General features: G+C 38.7%; 1 protein-coding gene across 9 annotated transcripts in view; it reads right to left on the minus strand.

Annotated features, from left to right (window-relative positions):
- Window positions 1-1,766: 1,766 nt before the first annotated feature.
- LOC121304079 (sodium-dependent phosphate transporter 2-like) overlaps window positions 1,767-14,749 on the minus strand; it is a 100,956-nt gene continuing 87,973 nt past the window's right edge. For 7 of the 9 annotated variants that reach the window (XM_041235087.1, XM_041235049.1, XM_041235069.1 and 4 more), the window contains exons 4-11: window positions 13,294-13,379; window positions 12,342-12,438; window positions 11,742-11,861; window positions 11,138-11,350; window positions 10,207-10,807; window positions 9,619-9,804; window positions 4,990-5,074; window positions 1,767-2,191 (exon numbers count right to left, since the gene is read on the minus strand). In XM_041235087.1, coding sequence (XP_041091021.1) covers window positions 2,027-2,191; window positions 4,990-5,074; window positions 9,619-9,804; window positions 10,207-10,807; window positions 11,138-11,350; window positions 11,742-11,861; window positions 12,342-12,438; window positions 13,294-13,379 — 1,553 coding nt within the window. In that variant the 3' untranslated portion in view covers window positions 1,767-2,026. Of the gene's footprint in view, window positions 2,192-3,935; window positions 4,021-4,989; window positions 5,075-9,618; window positions 9,805-10,206; window positions 10,808-11,137; window positions 11,351-11,741; window positions 11,862-12,341; window positions 12,439-13,293; window positions 13,380-14,749 lie in introns of all 9 variants that reach the window. The other 2 variants (XM_041235058.1, XM_041235092.1) reach the window with 2 other exon arrangements.

A 14,749-nucleotide genomic window follows, 5' to 3' on the forward strand; every position in this document is an offset into this window, starting at 1 on the left:
ATATATAATAATAATAACAATAATACCATTAAAAAAAAAAAAACAGTGTTGTCAGTTTAAAGTCACTAGCAGCATTATCCGAGTTACAGAACTGAAACACAGCCCAGTCCACAAGTTAACAAAAGAGATTTCAAAACAGCCGATAGATCCTCTATTATATCGTTGTATTCTAAAATGTACAGCACCAAGTCACCAGTTTCAAAACAACATGCCTTACAACAAATCAACTGAAATACTATTTGTTTAAACAAATTAGTTTTTCCACAAACTTAAATAATATTAAAAAAAAAAAAAAATGTAACGCATGTTTTAATTCTGATATCAGAAAAATTCGAGCTTAGCATACAACTGAAAGTAGTTAATGTTTTCCCTAATGTCAGAGATCCCAGTACAGTACTACAAATGTACTAGGTTATCATACAGACAAGATCACCTGCACCACTGGCTTGTGGCAGGAGGAGCTCGTCCGGTAGAGAAAACTGACCTTATTGAGGGAATGGTTATAGCATTCATTTGACAGTGTATGTGCTTTAAAGAAGGGGCATTTAAGCTGGTCATTGGAGGCTGCAGAGAAAAGCATCTCTAATATTGCAAATGGACAAAATCTGGGCTGGTACGGTGAAATGCAGCATTGTCTTTTTTTTATTATTCTTCGCAATTTGAAACTGGAGTAAAAGAATGGTTTTGCTTTCACTACTCTGAGTGGGAAACAAAATTACAAAGTGTGTACCTGGAATAAAAAAAAAAAATGTTTCTGTTGGAAATTTTAAACTCTAAAATCTGTCAGCAAACTCTGGGGCTGAAAAGCTTGTTGCCAGCATTTTAGGAAACTCAGGGTTGCATGAAATTGTATGAAAACAATATATGTCTGGTGAAAAACATTTACTCATCCTGGAACTGCACACTTGTGTTTGTTTTGTTCTGGAGGTTATTAAAAATACAATGAAAAATCTACCTAAAAAAAAAAAAAGTGTGCAGATATGGTATAAAAATATACTGTATCTCAGATTGAACTCTAAATCATAATGACAGTGTTAAATTGCATGGTTGTGGCCTATTTGTGAAAACAACAACATATCTCTATATGCAAAGTAAATAACCAATGACTATAAATTGTGAATACTGTCATAATTGATATTCCTCTATCTTTGGTACATTCGATTCTTGCTTATCTAAAATGGGTTTGAGGGTAATGTACCCTCAATAACAATAAAAGAAAATAACCAATGCTTTATCTTGTTTAGAAAGTATTTACAGTACAAATTACATTATACTACAATATCAAATGTCCAGTCCATCGTAAAATATACATGAAGTTATCATTATGAAAAACTTTTTTGTAAGCATGAACTTTGTTTATGGCGATATTATTGGATAGCCATACACCCCAACCCTCTCCCCCTCCCAATATGGCAGTGTTGGTAAATGAGTACCTTTTGTTTAAAACGAGATTCAGTACAAAAAATTGCCACTCAAATGATACAATATGTAAATTATGTGTTGTTGTTTAAAATATATATATATATATATATATATATATATATATATATAACATATATATCTATATATATATATATATATATATATATATTCCATCCTCTGCAATATTACCCACAACTTTCAATATGGTGTTTGAAGTACTTTCACATAATAGTGATTATCAAATCAATACTATATTTATATATATATATATTATATATATATATATATATATATATATATATATATATATATATATATATATATATATATTATTTAATATATACTGCACCACATACATGTTATACCACATGCCACCAAAAATGACACAGATAGTGTTATGTATAGGTTAGATGTGGTGGATGAAAAAGCATGTCTGCTTTAGGTACTTTTGCTCTTTTTTCTTAAAAAAAAAAGAAAAAAGTAAAGTAGAATAAATTTCTGAACAATCCCGAGAACGTCCCATCCCATACCCACACCTCCATCTTCGCCCATATGAACTCCAGCCTGTTACGGGCTTATTCTGTCTTCTCCCTTGGTGTGACATTCAGACGAATGGAAGAATGCCATACATGAAGAGGGCCATGCAAGCAGCACTAAAGAGCCCTGCCACTGGAACCGTCACAAACCAGGCCAGGAAGATATTCCTGAACAGATGCCAGTCCACAGCTTTCTTTGACCGGATCCATCCCACTGCAACTACTGAGCCCACCTGGACATGCGTCCAAGAAAAAATATATATACACATTAGAAAATATACAAAAGTCTGAGTGCATAAATATACATTCCGAGTGGCAGTGGGGTGAACATCACCTGATACCACGAGCCATGATTTATCCAAGTTTTTTTTTTTTTGGCCCACTTCATTAATGGTGCTACAGGTACATCTTTTTCCAAGAATTGTGGCCAAAATGCCTGCATTAACATGAACTCTTATGAAATATAAGCTTGTGTTGATGACTTTCAATTTAATTGTAGCCAATTTTGCCAATGATATCTAAAGAGGTGGTGAAGGACAGGGCGACATTTACTAGGTTATCTTACAAGGCTTCTATAATTTGGTTCCAAGATGGCAATTTAAAACATATTTAAAATGCTCAAATCTTCTCTACTTTAGTTAGTTAGCTGGACTACAAACTAAAGCATACAGTAATTTATAAACCACACTCCAGAGTTCTCTCTGTTTCTGTCACTGGCTACTCAAATAAAATAAAGCTTGCGTGGGGCAACACAGAAACCACACAAGAACTCCATGTAGATGCTTACACAGTACACTGGGTGCAGTTCACTAAAAATAAATGACAAAAATGGAAAGCCACACTTATGCACAAAAACGTGCACACATATTTAGTATGAGCATTTTGCCAAAATCAAAATGATGCTAAAAAAAGGACTGGATAAATCATGGCATGGAACATCTACTTGTAAAAATGTACAGGGAAAATGTGTGTTCTTGTATTATAAAAGCAAAGTATGATAAAGCCAATCAATAAAAATAGTATAACTGACACTGAGGTCTATTAATGAACTAAACAGAGGCAGGTCAAAGCAAATGATTCCTGCATTTTTTATTTATTTTTTTAAATCATGACTGATTTATTACTGAGTAATCCATTAATTACTACTTCCTACAGAAATACTGTAAAATCAGGTTTAGAAATATTAGTGTGGCAGTATTTAGATCAGCTCCCGTTTAGTTCATTAAAATAAATGCCATTATAAGGTATTGGCTTAATCATAAACTTGCAACACAATAACAAAAATCAGGTGCTAGTTTTCTATGTTAAGGAAATCATATTATGCACTTAGATGCAAAAAGGTGGTTTAAAATCAAGGGAATGAGGAGGAAAAAAAAAAAGGAAGTCATTCCATTTTGGTTATTCTTATTTAATTCAGCTATAATTGATAGAAATCGTTGCACTGATATTGCATTTTGCCTCACAACCCACAATTCTAAAAAATATCATTCTAGGTTTCTCAGACTCAAGCTTAAAGGAAGTTGGCAGAAACATTAAATTGCCACATTCTGAAGAAAGCTCCTGCTATATGAAAAATAAAAGCCTTGTGAATAGACAAAATGTCTTTAATTTCTAAACTTGCTAATTTGCACATGCATGTTATAAAAACACAATGCTAGCAAATGAACCAGGAAAGAATAGATACATTAGTGGAATACAGTACTGTACACACTGTAGTGTATACCAAGTTCTTAAAGTTGCACGAAAGCGAGGCACTGCATTACACTGCACGGATTAACTAAACTTCTCTCAAAATGAAAACATCTCTTTTTAGTTGTTCTCTTTCTAAAGTGGGTGGATGTTTCTCTATACAGACAAGGCAAAATGCAATAATTGGCAATTCTGCATTCATTTTATTTGGTGTATAATTTTTTTTTTTTTTTTTTTTTTTTTTTTGCAGCTCTGCTTGATTGCCATTATCACTGCACACGCCAATACCTTGCAATGAGTGGAGCTTATTGGGAGGCCCACATTTGAGGCAACAAGCACACTTAGAGCACTCATTACTTCAATGGAAAATCCACTGTAAAGAAATTAAACAAAACAAATAAAACAATGATGAGGTGAGGAAGGTGAAAGGTATCCCATATAGCGCAACATGCAGGGAGTAGCAGGGGAGGGGTGGCTGAATGGATGATGTTATGATGATACCAGTGTCAGTTTCCTGGCTCTTGGTGGCTGCTTCAGATCAGTCCTTCATGAAATGAACCAGCCCAACAAAGAAATGCAGCTCTGAGACACACACAAGTTTACTCTACTGCACTACTACCTTGAAGGGAAAACACACTCTTTAGGCTACTCATTGCCAACGAATTTGCTATTTTATAATGCTGTACTGTAGAGTCATTATGTTATTCCATATTTGTAGACTTATTAAGCTAGTTACTTTGGTTTTGGGCCTTATTTGTACTAACCAAGCTAAAATCTGTGTTATCTGATATTGGTAGATTTATTTAAATTCCATTCCACTAAATTCTCTTAATATGTAAGGTATAATTTAAATTATTTATTTAAACAAATGTATGTGATTACTTTCATTGGGTATGCCAGAATTATACATACTGCAAGTACTGTAAACTGGGTCAAAATTATTGACACAGCCCTCTAAGGGATTTAATACAACATAATTGAATGTGACAACTATTCTAGAATATATGGTACTTTTTTGTAAAGTATCTTGAAATGTCTTGGTACAACAAAGCACTACAGTATATGAGCCTAAGTTGTTTAGTCATTGTAGCCGTTTACCATGTACTAATGGAATCTGTCATATATATTTAAAGGACAGGTGTACTGCAAAGCCTACACTGCATGGATGATTTAAGCTAAATTGGTGCTCAAGGGTCAAATGCACAAGCTGCCCCTCATTCTTGCCTCCTGTTCATTGCATGCCTTTCCCTGGGTGCCGTCACCTCAACTTGAACTGATCTGAGCAGCTGAGAGCAGAGGACGCCAGACTGCAGGGGGCTGCAGTCACATGGCAGAGGCATACCTTGCAGTGTGTGGTACTGATAGGAAGTCCAATATTGGAGGCAAACACAACTGTGAGTGCTGAAGCCAGCTCAATAGTGAATCCACTGCGGGGAGCACAAAGAAACAATACTTGACAGTCACTCTCTTGTTTTCCAGCTATTGTTTTCAGAGTATCAGCATGCAGAAAGGCATCTCCTCACCACAGCTTTTCTCCAGCCCTGTTTTGATATTTGTTGTATGTATGTATGTATGTATGTATGTATGTATACCGTTGTAGTCAAAAGTTAACATACCCACTGGAAATTTATAATTTCTAAAAATGTCTCAAAACAACACATTTTAGGAAAAATCTTTTGTAGCAAAAGTTTTGCTTTTGTGGATGAGGAAAAAAAAAAAATCTACAAGAAATAGATGTCTACAATTATTTATTTCAGCAATGTTTTTGCAAAACTCCAACAATGCCAATTCAAAAGTATTCATACTGTTTGATGCTATGATAGTATTGTCTACAAGGTGCTAGAAATTTAAATATGATAATGCAGAACCTAATTCTAGAAAAGTCTAGAAAATGCTGGATTGTAGGTGAACATTCTTATAGTATAAAAGGGTTAGGCATAGGATGATTGCCGTCATTACCAATAAGTCAATATAGGAAAAAGTGAACAGCTATCTGAAGACAATCAGATCACTGAAGCTCACTGACAAATACCCTAATCATTTAAAAGAGGTTATTATTGTTAAAGGTGCTTCGACTAGCTATTAGTTATTTAAATTTTTCTTGTCAGGGTATGAACATTTTTGAATTAGCATGGTTGGAGTTTTGCAAAACATCTATTTCTTGTAACTTTTTACTCAAACAAAAGCACAACTTTTGCTACAAAAGATTTTTTCTATAATTTGTTTGAGAAATTTCTGGAAATTATACAATTTCCATTGGGGTATGTAAACTTTTGACCACAACTGTACAATGAATTAAAAATTATATATAATTGATTTTCTGCATTCATTACAATAGTTTTTAAAAGTGCAGTAATGATAAGAGTAAATTAGAAAAGAAAATGAAAACAAAAGTCAATTTAACAGCTGTGTTGCTTCACACAATAAAATACAATATAAATAAACTAAATGGCTCCACAACAAATCTAGATCAGATTAGCTTGGTTTAGAGACAGCTGAACCACACCATCAACTACTGCACTTCCAATTCTAATGCCATATCTTACTATGGCATCTACATAAAACCCATGAAATAGGTACAGTACTTGCACCAAGCCTGCTGTAAAAGATGTTCAATTGTAAAGTATCACGAAATAACCTTTATGGTCCATTACAAACACATGATTTTCAAAGATATCATTTGATACGCATTGGAAACCCTTACAAATGATCTGATGTCCTGGTATATTACAGACAGGAGAACATATCGGAATACATATGTAGGGAAGTCCCCGATTTGAGGAAATCGGGGATCAGTACAGTACCTTTATTAATACTGTGGTTATTCGATGGACCACAAAGATGTGTTGTAAGTAACTTATTACATGCAGTTCCAGTGTAGGTTGACGTGATAAGAAATATAACCATTACCAATCAGTTCTAGAAAGTCTCTCTTTGTGGAATGAAAACATTAGGCTATTTACCTTAACCCTGGTTCCCTGAACAAGAAATGTCAACCATTATGAGTTGGGAAATGACCCTTGTGTCACATGACCTGAGCACATATTTAAAAAGCTGCCTGATAGGCCCGGTGTGACCACGTGTCTGTTGCATTGAGGAACAAGACACTATGTCACACAGCAACCTTCGCCATTTGATTCAATATGGCAACGAAGGCGAGCTAGAGACCTCGCAAATTTAATGGTTGACATTTCTTTTTCAGGGAACCAGGGTTACGGTAAGTAACCTAACGTTCCCTTTCAATCTCGAAAATGTCAACCATTACGAGTTGGGAAATGTATACCCAAGCTGTCGCAGTGAGCCAAAGAGGCCACAAGCCTTGCCCTGGCGTGAGCCTAACTGGAAAGCTGCTGCACAAGAGGGCAAGCTGCATCAAGGACTCTGGACCCCACAGAAGGTGTGGGCAGACTGCCACCTGCCAGTTCAGACCCCACGGTTCCCCCTACCGTTCCAAACCATCTCCCAAACAAAGTCGGAGGCATCCGTGGTCAGCACCTCTCTCCAGTATATTACACCCATAATTACTCCCTCGCTGAGGTGGCAAGGATTCTTCCACCAGCTCAGGGCACGCCAGCACGAACCAGACACTGTCAGTCGGCGGTGTATATCTCGAGCTGGATGAACTACTTGAGCTATGCCTGCAAGGGGCACATATGGAGGAGACCGAGAAGGAGGACAGAGGAGGCTGCAGCCAGCAGACCTAGCAACCGTGGGCACAGTACCACCTGCACTGACTAAAAAGGGACAGACAGGCTTGCAATGTGCTTACCCTGTCAGTCGACAGGGAAGTGAGCATGGAGCGGGAATCCAGCCAGATTCCCAGGAAAACCGTCATTTGCACCGGCTGCAGGCAGCTCTTCTCCAGGTTCAGTATGATATAAGATGCTCTGTCACTAGAGCCGTGTGAGACACTGCTTGCTCCCGCAACTGGCCACAGATGAGTCAGTCGTCTGCTTCCGCCACCTCCATCACCATCAGGGGGAGAGGAGCAGGAGCTGGAAGGACCAGGACTAGATGCTGGCGGTCCTCAGCATCCCTTGCATAGGCTGCTGAGGGAAGCACTGGGAAGAACCGCCCGGCCGCAGTGGCCGAGAAGAGGGCCAAAATCCACACCCCAGCTTGTCCTGACTCCCTTCACGTCTTCGTCCAAGGATGCCCGCCGCTCCGCATCACCTGGGGTTGCCAGCCGCTCCGCATCGCCCAAGGATGCCTGCCAAGTCGTCAGCTCTGCTTGGCCACAGGGTTCAGTGTGGCTAGAACCCCACCAGAGGGACACGCCTCTGTGTGTATTTCATTGTTATATGCTGCGTGTTGTGTGTTACTGATGGCATATAGTCACTGGAACACGGGATGTAAATGGGTCTGTTGAACACAAGTTGTTTAAAATGTATATTTGTATTTAGGCACGAGGATTGCACAGCACCTCAGGTGCAGGTAAAATGTAATAATATGCGAGCATGGGGAATTGCACTTTATTAATTCACGTGCAGTTGTACCGCGACTCCAATTGAATGATTGATTAGCAATAGAGTCTCGGTACAGCTGCATAAAAGCTGCATGTTTTCACTCACTCAGGTTGTGTGTTCAGTGAGTGGAGAACGGGATTGGAGATGGAGGCAATAGTAACTATAATAGTAACTCACCGTGTTTGTCTGTATAGTTCGTTTTGTTTACTCTGTTTTGGCTGCCAGTGCCGTGTCCTGTTTTGTTTGTCTTTACAACCTTTTATTTTCTGTCTGTTTCATTATTAAATGCTGAGCTTTACCAAACTCCACCTCTTTGTTTATTTTATTCTGGTTCCTTCTCCTGGTCTGACGTCACTCACACACGCCATCCTGTTACAGCCCCCAAGCACTGGACGCACAAATTATGGGTCATTTCCCAACTCGTAATGGTAGACATTTTGAGATTGTAAGGGAACCACAATATTTTTTAAAACAGTTATTAAAATAGATATATTGTCCAAAAATTATCATTTCATGTTTTTATTTTGTTGTGGGTCATGTTCAAAAGTCTTCAATGTCAATATGAAAATGAGGCACTTATATGTTCTTTTGCATCAGCCACCCAGTAGCATTATAAGAGCTACACAATTGTGCAGTATTAAATGTCTTTGTTTTGTATATGGCAAAATAGCTTTATGGATGAGATCCTTATAAACAAATAGTTTGCAAAAAAGAATGAGGGCTTGAATTTCAGGTGAATTTATCTGCTGTTGCCCTATCTATCAGTTATTTCCAGCTAACATAAAATATTTGGAGAAGGTCCTTCAGATGTTTTTTATGTAACTTTTTATGATAAATGGCATAACATACAGTGTATGGGGAGGGAACAAATAGAATGACCCATTTATCATTACAATTTTTCAAATTGTATCTGCATACAAAACAATGCTGGTCGCTTTGTAGAACAAACAGTTAAGATGGGACATGCTATAATGCAACCTCACGCACGGGAAGGACAGGCAAGTCATATAAATCTTGCACTGGCATTGACCATGTCAATCCTCCAATTAAAGTTACCAATGTGATGTACCCTTATTTTGTATGGAAGTATAGTTATTTTTTTTTTTTCCTTTAAATTAAATTATGTTAATTTTGATTGAACAATTACACAACTGGAGGATCTAAAAACATTTCAAATAAAGCTTACACAAAACAAATGTATACAATATTCACAAGTCCAAATGACATCGGTACTGTATGTTCAAACTTTAATTCAAGCCCCATTTCAAAAAAATATCTTTACAGGCCAAGACCAAACTCTGAAATGTTAGAGTTCAAATATTTCTTTCATTTGGAGAATGCCCAGATTTTGATCTTTGCCTATAAAATACTAAATAAATAAATAAATAAATAAAATAAAATAAAATAAAAAGACGTTTCAGCCTATTGGAATTATTAAGGTCTGCAATCATCATGATACAAACACAAGCACACCAAAACATGTTTCCCCTAAGAGGGTTACTTACCTGGAGGGGGTGATTGGGGTGAGGTCCTTGCCCATGGTCTGAATGACCCTTCTACCCCAAACCCATAAGCCAGCGCAGATACCCACACCTCCATAGAAGAGCAGCCAGACAGGGGTGGCAGCCTCTTGCATCACGCCGCCCTGATCATAGATCATCCACAGGGCAACCAAGGGGCCAATGGCATTGCTGCAGAGGAAATAGTGCAGCTGAAGGCAAGAACAAATACCTCTACTACAAATACCAATGAATTACTGCATGGTTCAGAATTTTTTTTTTTTTTTTATTTAAAAGTATGTAGGCAAACCTATTAAATTCTGCTCTCATGGGCACTGTTGTGATTGAGCAAACATTACGTTTATACAGTAATGACCATTTTAAACACAAAGGCACCTGGTTAAAGTAGAAACTGGAAAAACTGGATATCGGAGGTAAAGGAAATCAATACCAATAACCGAGGCTAATGGCAAGCATCTGAAAACATTTCAGGAAGTGAACAAATGTCCAAAACCTATTCTGTAAATCTATATTATAAAAAGGAAGGAACACAACACGTTTTTATCAAAAAGCAAAAGAGAATGGTTGCTTTACCTGACATCGTTGCCTCCATGTGCGAATGAACCGAAGCAGGCGGTGAGGATCTGCAGGAAGTGGAAGAGCAGGAAGACCTGGGGTTTGTCTTTTTCCTCCTTCTCCTCCTCAGCTGGGTCCTCTGTGGGCACCATCGGGGGGGTCTTCATGGCGTCACCCACCAGCTTCATTTCCACACCCCCCTCCTCCGCCTCAATCTCTGCCTCTGCCACCGCATTGCAGTAGCTGGAGTAGCTGTCGTAGCGGATGCGCTTCTTGGAGTAGGACACAGTGTCTCCAACAAGCTTTTCACTGTCCTCTGGAGCCACTGGCTCGACTGGCCGGAAGGCATTTTGCACAGGCAGGCCACAGATAGCCGCCGTGTAGCAGGTGTAGCTGTTGTTGCGCCGCAGCAGCCGGTAATTGTTGTCAGCAGAAGGGGCCGTGTGGTCGTCGTCCATCCTCCCCATGTGGATTTTGTGCAGCAGGTCTTTGTACAGACCAGAGTCCTTGTGTACAGTGTGATAGACATGCCCGTCACTGCGCATGTGTCCATCGAAGCTGAAGGAGCCATTTGAGATGGGCGACTTCAAGCTGCCATTGGTCATGGAGGATGCCCTCCCTGGCAGGCAGACAGAGAGAGATTCTTTTTTTAACATAGTTAAAGACTTTACAAAAACTCAAGCATACCAATTCAATTACATACAGTATATTAGATGAACTATGTACCCGATATCTATTGCCAAAAATAAAACTAGTTTTACTAAATTAAAATACTCTGCAAGCATCCTCCAGCTCAAATGGTAGTCTTGTGTGTGAAAACGATGCATTTATTTGGCATATATCATGAAAAAACATTTTTGAAATATTCAGTTTTAAACTGTAACGGGAGCTGGAGACGCCGAGGACAGAGTTTAAAAACAAAAGAACAAGAGTACCCTGCTCTACATACCATATACCCTTCCGTTCGGGAAGATAGAGTTCCCATTGGCCAGAGGTTCTGGTTCCCCCGACTCCTCAGTGACCCTGCTGGTGAGAGGGAGCACACACTCATCTGTCCCCTTCGCCCCCGGCAACTCCTTGAATACTGGGGCATCCTCATCCTGGATCTTGTCAAGACTCTCGTCCAATATCCTTGACAGGGAGTTTGCCGCCTTCTGTTGACCTAAAAAAAAAAAAAAAAAAAAAAAAAAAAAAAAAAGGCTTTTTAAAGAAAACTGTGGTGGCTTGACAGCTTCTACCTCCCACCTAAAATTTTACAGCTGAACAGGATGTACACCATAGAGCTGTGTATACATGTTGAATATACAAATAAATGTAACGATATATTTAAAAACCTTTCCCACAAGCTTAGAATGAGAAATTACATAATAAAAAATGGGGTAAAACATTAGTCAGATGGAAGAAATCCATAAAACCAACCTCATCCTTAACCTTTAACACTCAATCTTAAAACTATTGAGCTTGTGAATGATAATTTAAAAAGGTAAGATCATAGCTTTACTTCCAGTATCCACTGTGAACTGCTGAGCGTCAACAACGTGGGAGATACTTACTCGTAAGCTTTCTTCTCAACCAGGGACATACCACAAACCACACTAAAGCAGCACACACTAGCGAGCCAGCTAATGTTATCAGAGCTATTGCCCATACAGGAAGTAACTCCAGTCCCAGTACTATATGGAAGCAAAAGAAGAAAAGTTCAAATAGTCTTAACTCATTTAATTCAGACAGAGTACCGCTACGGCCAGTTGATAGATTTATAAAGGGATGTACTTCCCTGCTGAATATTCCAGCAGCTTTTCTGATGGCTGTACTTAATGAAAGAAAATAGAGCAGCTTTAATTACAACTATGGGTACAAAAGTAAAAACGCCCAGATGTATTTGTATTGTTTGCAGGAATCAGCTTAGGGCTGTAAAACAAAAAGAAACCAATGGAAATTTCCAAATCTCCTACTCATTAAAAAGTTGAAAAGAGCGACTTACGTGTGTAAGTAGTTTTCTAGCCTTCCCAAGTCTTAAGTTTGTTTACTTTGTACCAACCAGACCTTTGTCATTTCAACTTAAACAAACCCTTTTCAAAAAGCAGCTTTAGGAAAACAGTGGGGGCAGCAAATTGTTAAAGAACTAAGCCATGCAGACAGAGTGTACTTACGTGGAGCTCCTGTGTACATGATTGAGAAGGTGTTAATCCCTATAGTAGCAGCATAGAATATAGGAAGCGCACGGAGGCCATTGGGCACTGGGTCATCCTAGACAAGGGAGATAAAAATAAAGAACATTAGAGGCTCTAAGGTGCAGTCACTGTGGATTATCCTGTGCAAAATACAGGCGTGCACAATTCCAGTCTGAGGTCCAGAAGTCTCCTGGTATTTGTTACACCTATACCCTACATACTCGCCTGTAACTGAACCTCCTTCCAGTTCTTAAATCAATTAATTATTTGTGAGGCCTAGAAATCCTGGAGGATTACAGACTTTGAGAACCTGATTAAAAGCCTACTTAGGCACACCTGAGCTTGTTACTTATTGGTGGTTCCAGTTTTTGGTGAAACCCAGAATGGATCAAATTAGTATTCAATACTATACTATTCATTTCAAACCCTCAATTCTGTAATCAAACAAAAAACAAATGTGATTGTTCTAAAGAACAAAAGTAAAGTTGTGCTCAATATTTCAGTGTTACTGGTGACACAGTAGCATTCAGACTGAATCAAGGGTATGAATGCAGCTAGAAGCAGAAAACAGTCTGTCGGCAAACATTACTAAACGATAGTAGGAGACAAACTCTTTACAAAAAACAATAAAAAAATGCTATATATACACACACACACACACACACACACACACACACACACACACACACACACACACACACACACACACACACACACACACACACACACACACACACACACACACACACACACACACACACACACACACACACACACACACACACACACACACAATTCCTAGAGGAGAATGCATTAAAATGAATAATTCAAATGAAATAATCCAATAATATCACACATACACACACACAACAGTATCTCTATTGAGGAGACCCTGTGGTTCTCAGGATTTCCAATGAACAAGAGGACTTACTTTGTTTAAGATGAAAAATCTGATGAGGAGAAAGAGGAACCCAGACATCAGACCAGACAGCAGAGGAGAAATGAACCAAGAGGCAACTGGATGAATAAACACAAAAATGCTCAATAAAGAAACAGCAATATGTTGAACTACTGACAAAAAATTAATTACACACACATATATATATATATATATATATATATATATATATAAACATACTCACACACACATATACAGTGCCTTGCAAAAGTATTCAGACCCCTTACCAATTCTCTCATATTACTGAATTACAAATGGTACATTGAAATTTCGTTCTGTTCGATATTTTATTTTAAAACACTTAAACTCAAAATCAATTATTGTAAGGGGACATTGGTTTTATGTTGGGAAATATTTTTAAGAAAAATAAAAAACTGAAATATCTTGCTTGCATAAGTATTCAACCCCCACACATTAATATTTGGTAGAGCCACCTTTCGCTGCAATAACAGCTTAAAGTCTTTTGGGGTAAGTAAGTACCAGCTTTGCACACAGTGTCACAGTGATTTTGGCCCATTCTTCTTGGCAGATTTGCTCCAGGTTGTTCAGGTTGGTTGGACGACACTTGTGGACCATAATTTTCAAATAGTGCCACAGATTCTCAATGGGACTGAGATCAGGACTTTGACTGGGCCACTGTAGGACATTCACCTTTTTGTTCTTGAGCCACTCCAATGTTGCTTTGGCCTTGTGCTTGGGATCATTGTCCTGCTGAAAGGTGAATTTCCTCCCAAGCTTCAGTTTTTTAGCGGACTGAAGCAGATTCTCTTGCAGTATTTTCCTGTATTTTGCTCCATCCATTCTTCCTTCAATTGTAACAAGATGCCCAGTCCCTGCTGATGAGAAGCATCCCCACAGCATGATGCTGCCACCACCATACTTCACTGTAGGGATGGTGTGTCTTGGCATGGGCAGTGTTAGGTTTGCGCCACACATAGCGCTTTGAGTTTTGGCCAAAAAGCTCTATCTTGGTCTCATCTGACCACAAAACCTTTTCCCACATCGCAGCTGGGTCACTCTCATGCTTTCTGGCAAACTCCAGACATGCTTTCAGATGGTACTTTTTGAGTAACGGCTTCTTTCTTGCCACCCTCCCATACAAGCCAGTGTTATGCAGAGCTCTTGATATGGTTGACTGGTGCACCATTACTCCACTCCCAGCCACTGAACTCTGTAGCTCCTTCAAAGTGATTGTTGGCCTCTCTGTGGCTTCTCTCACAAGTCTCCTTCTTGTTTGAGTGCTGAGTTTTGAGGGATGGCCTTTTCTTGGCAGTGCCTGGGTGGTGTGATGCAGCTTCCACTTCCTGCTTATAGATCCAACTGTGCTCACTGGGATATCCAAACACTTGGATATTATTTTGTACCCTTTCCCTAATCTATGCATTTGTATTACTTTATCTCTAAATTCTGTAGAATGCTCTTTGGTCTT

Source organism: Polyodon spathula, chromosome 2 (assembly GCF_017654505.1).
Source record: "Polyodon spathula isolate WHYD16114869_AA chromosome 2, ASM1765450v1, whole genome shotgun sequence".
Classification (NCBI taxonomy): domain Eukaryota; kingdom Metazoa; phylum Chordata; class Actinopteri; order Acipenseriformes; family Polyodontidae; genus Polyodon; species Polyodon spathula.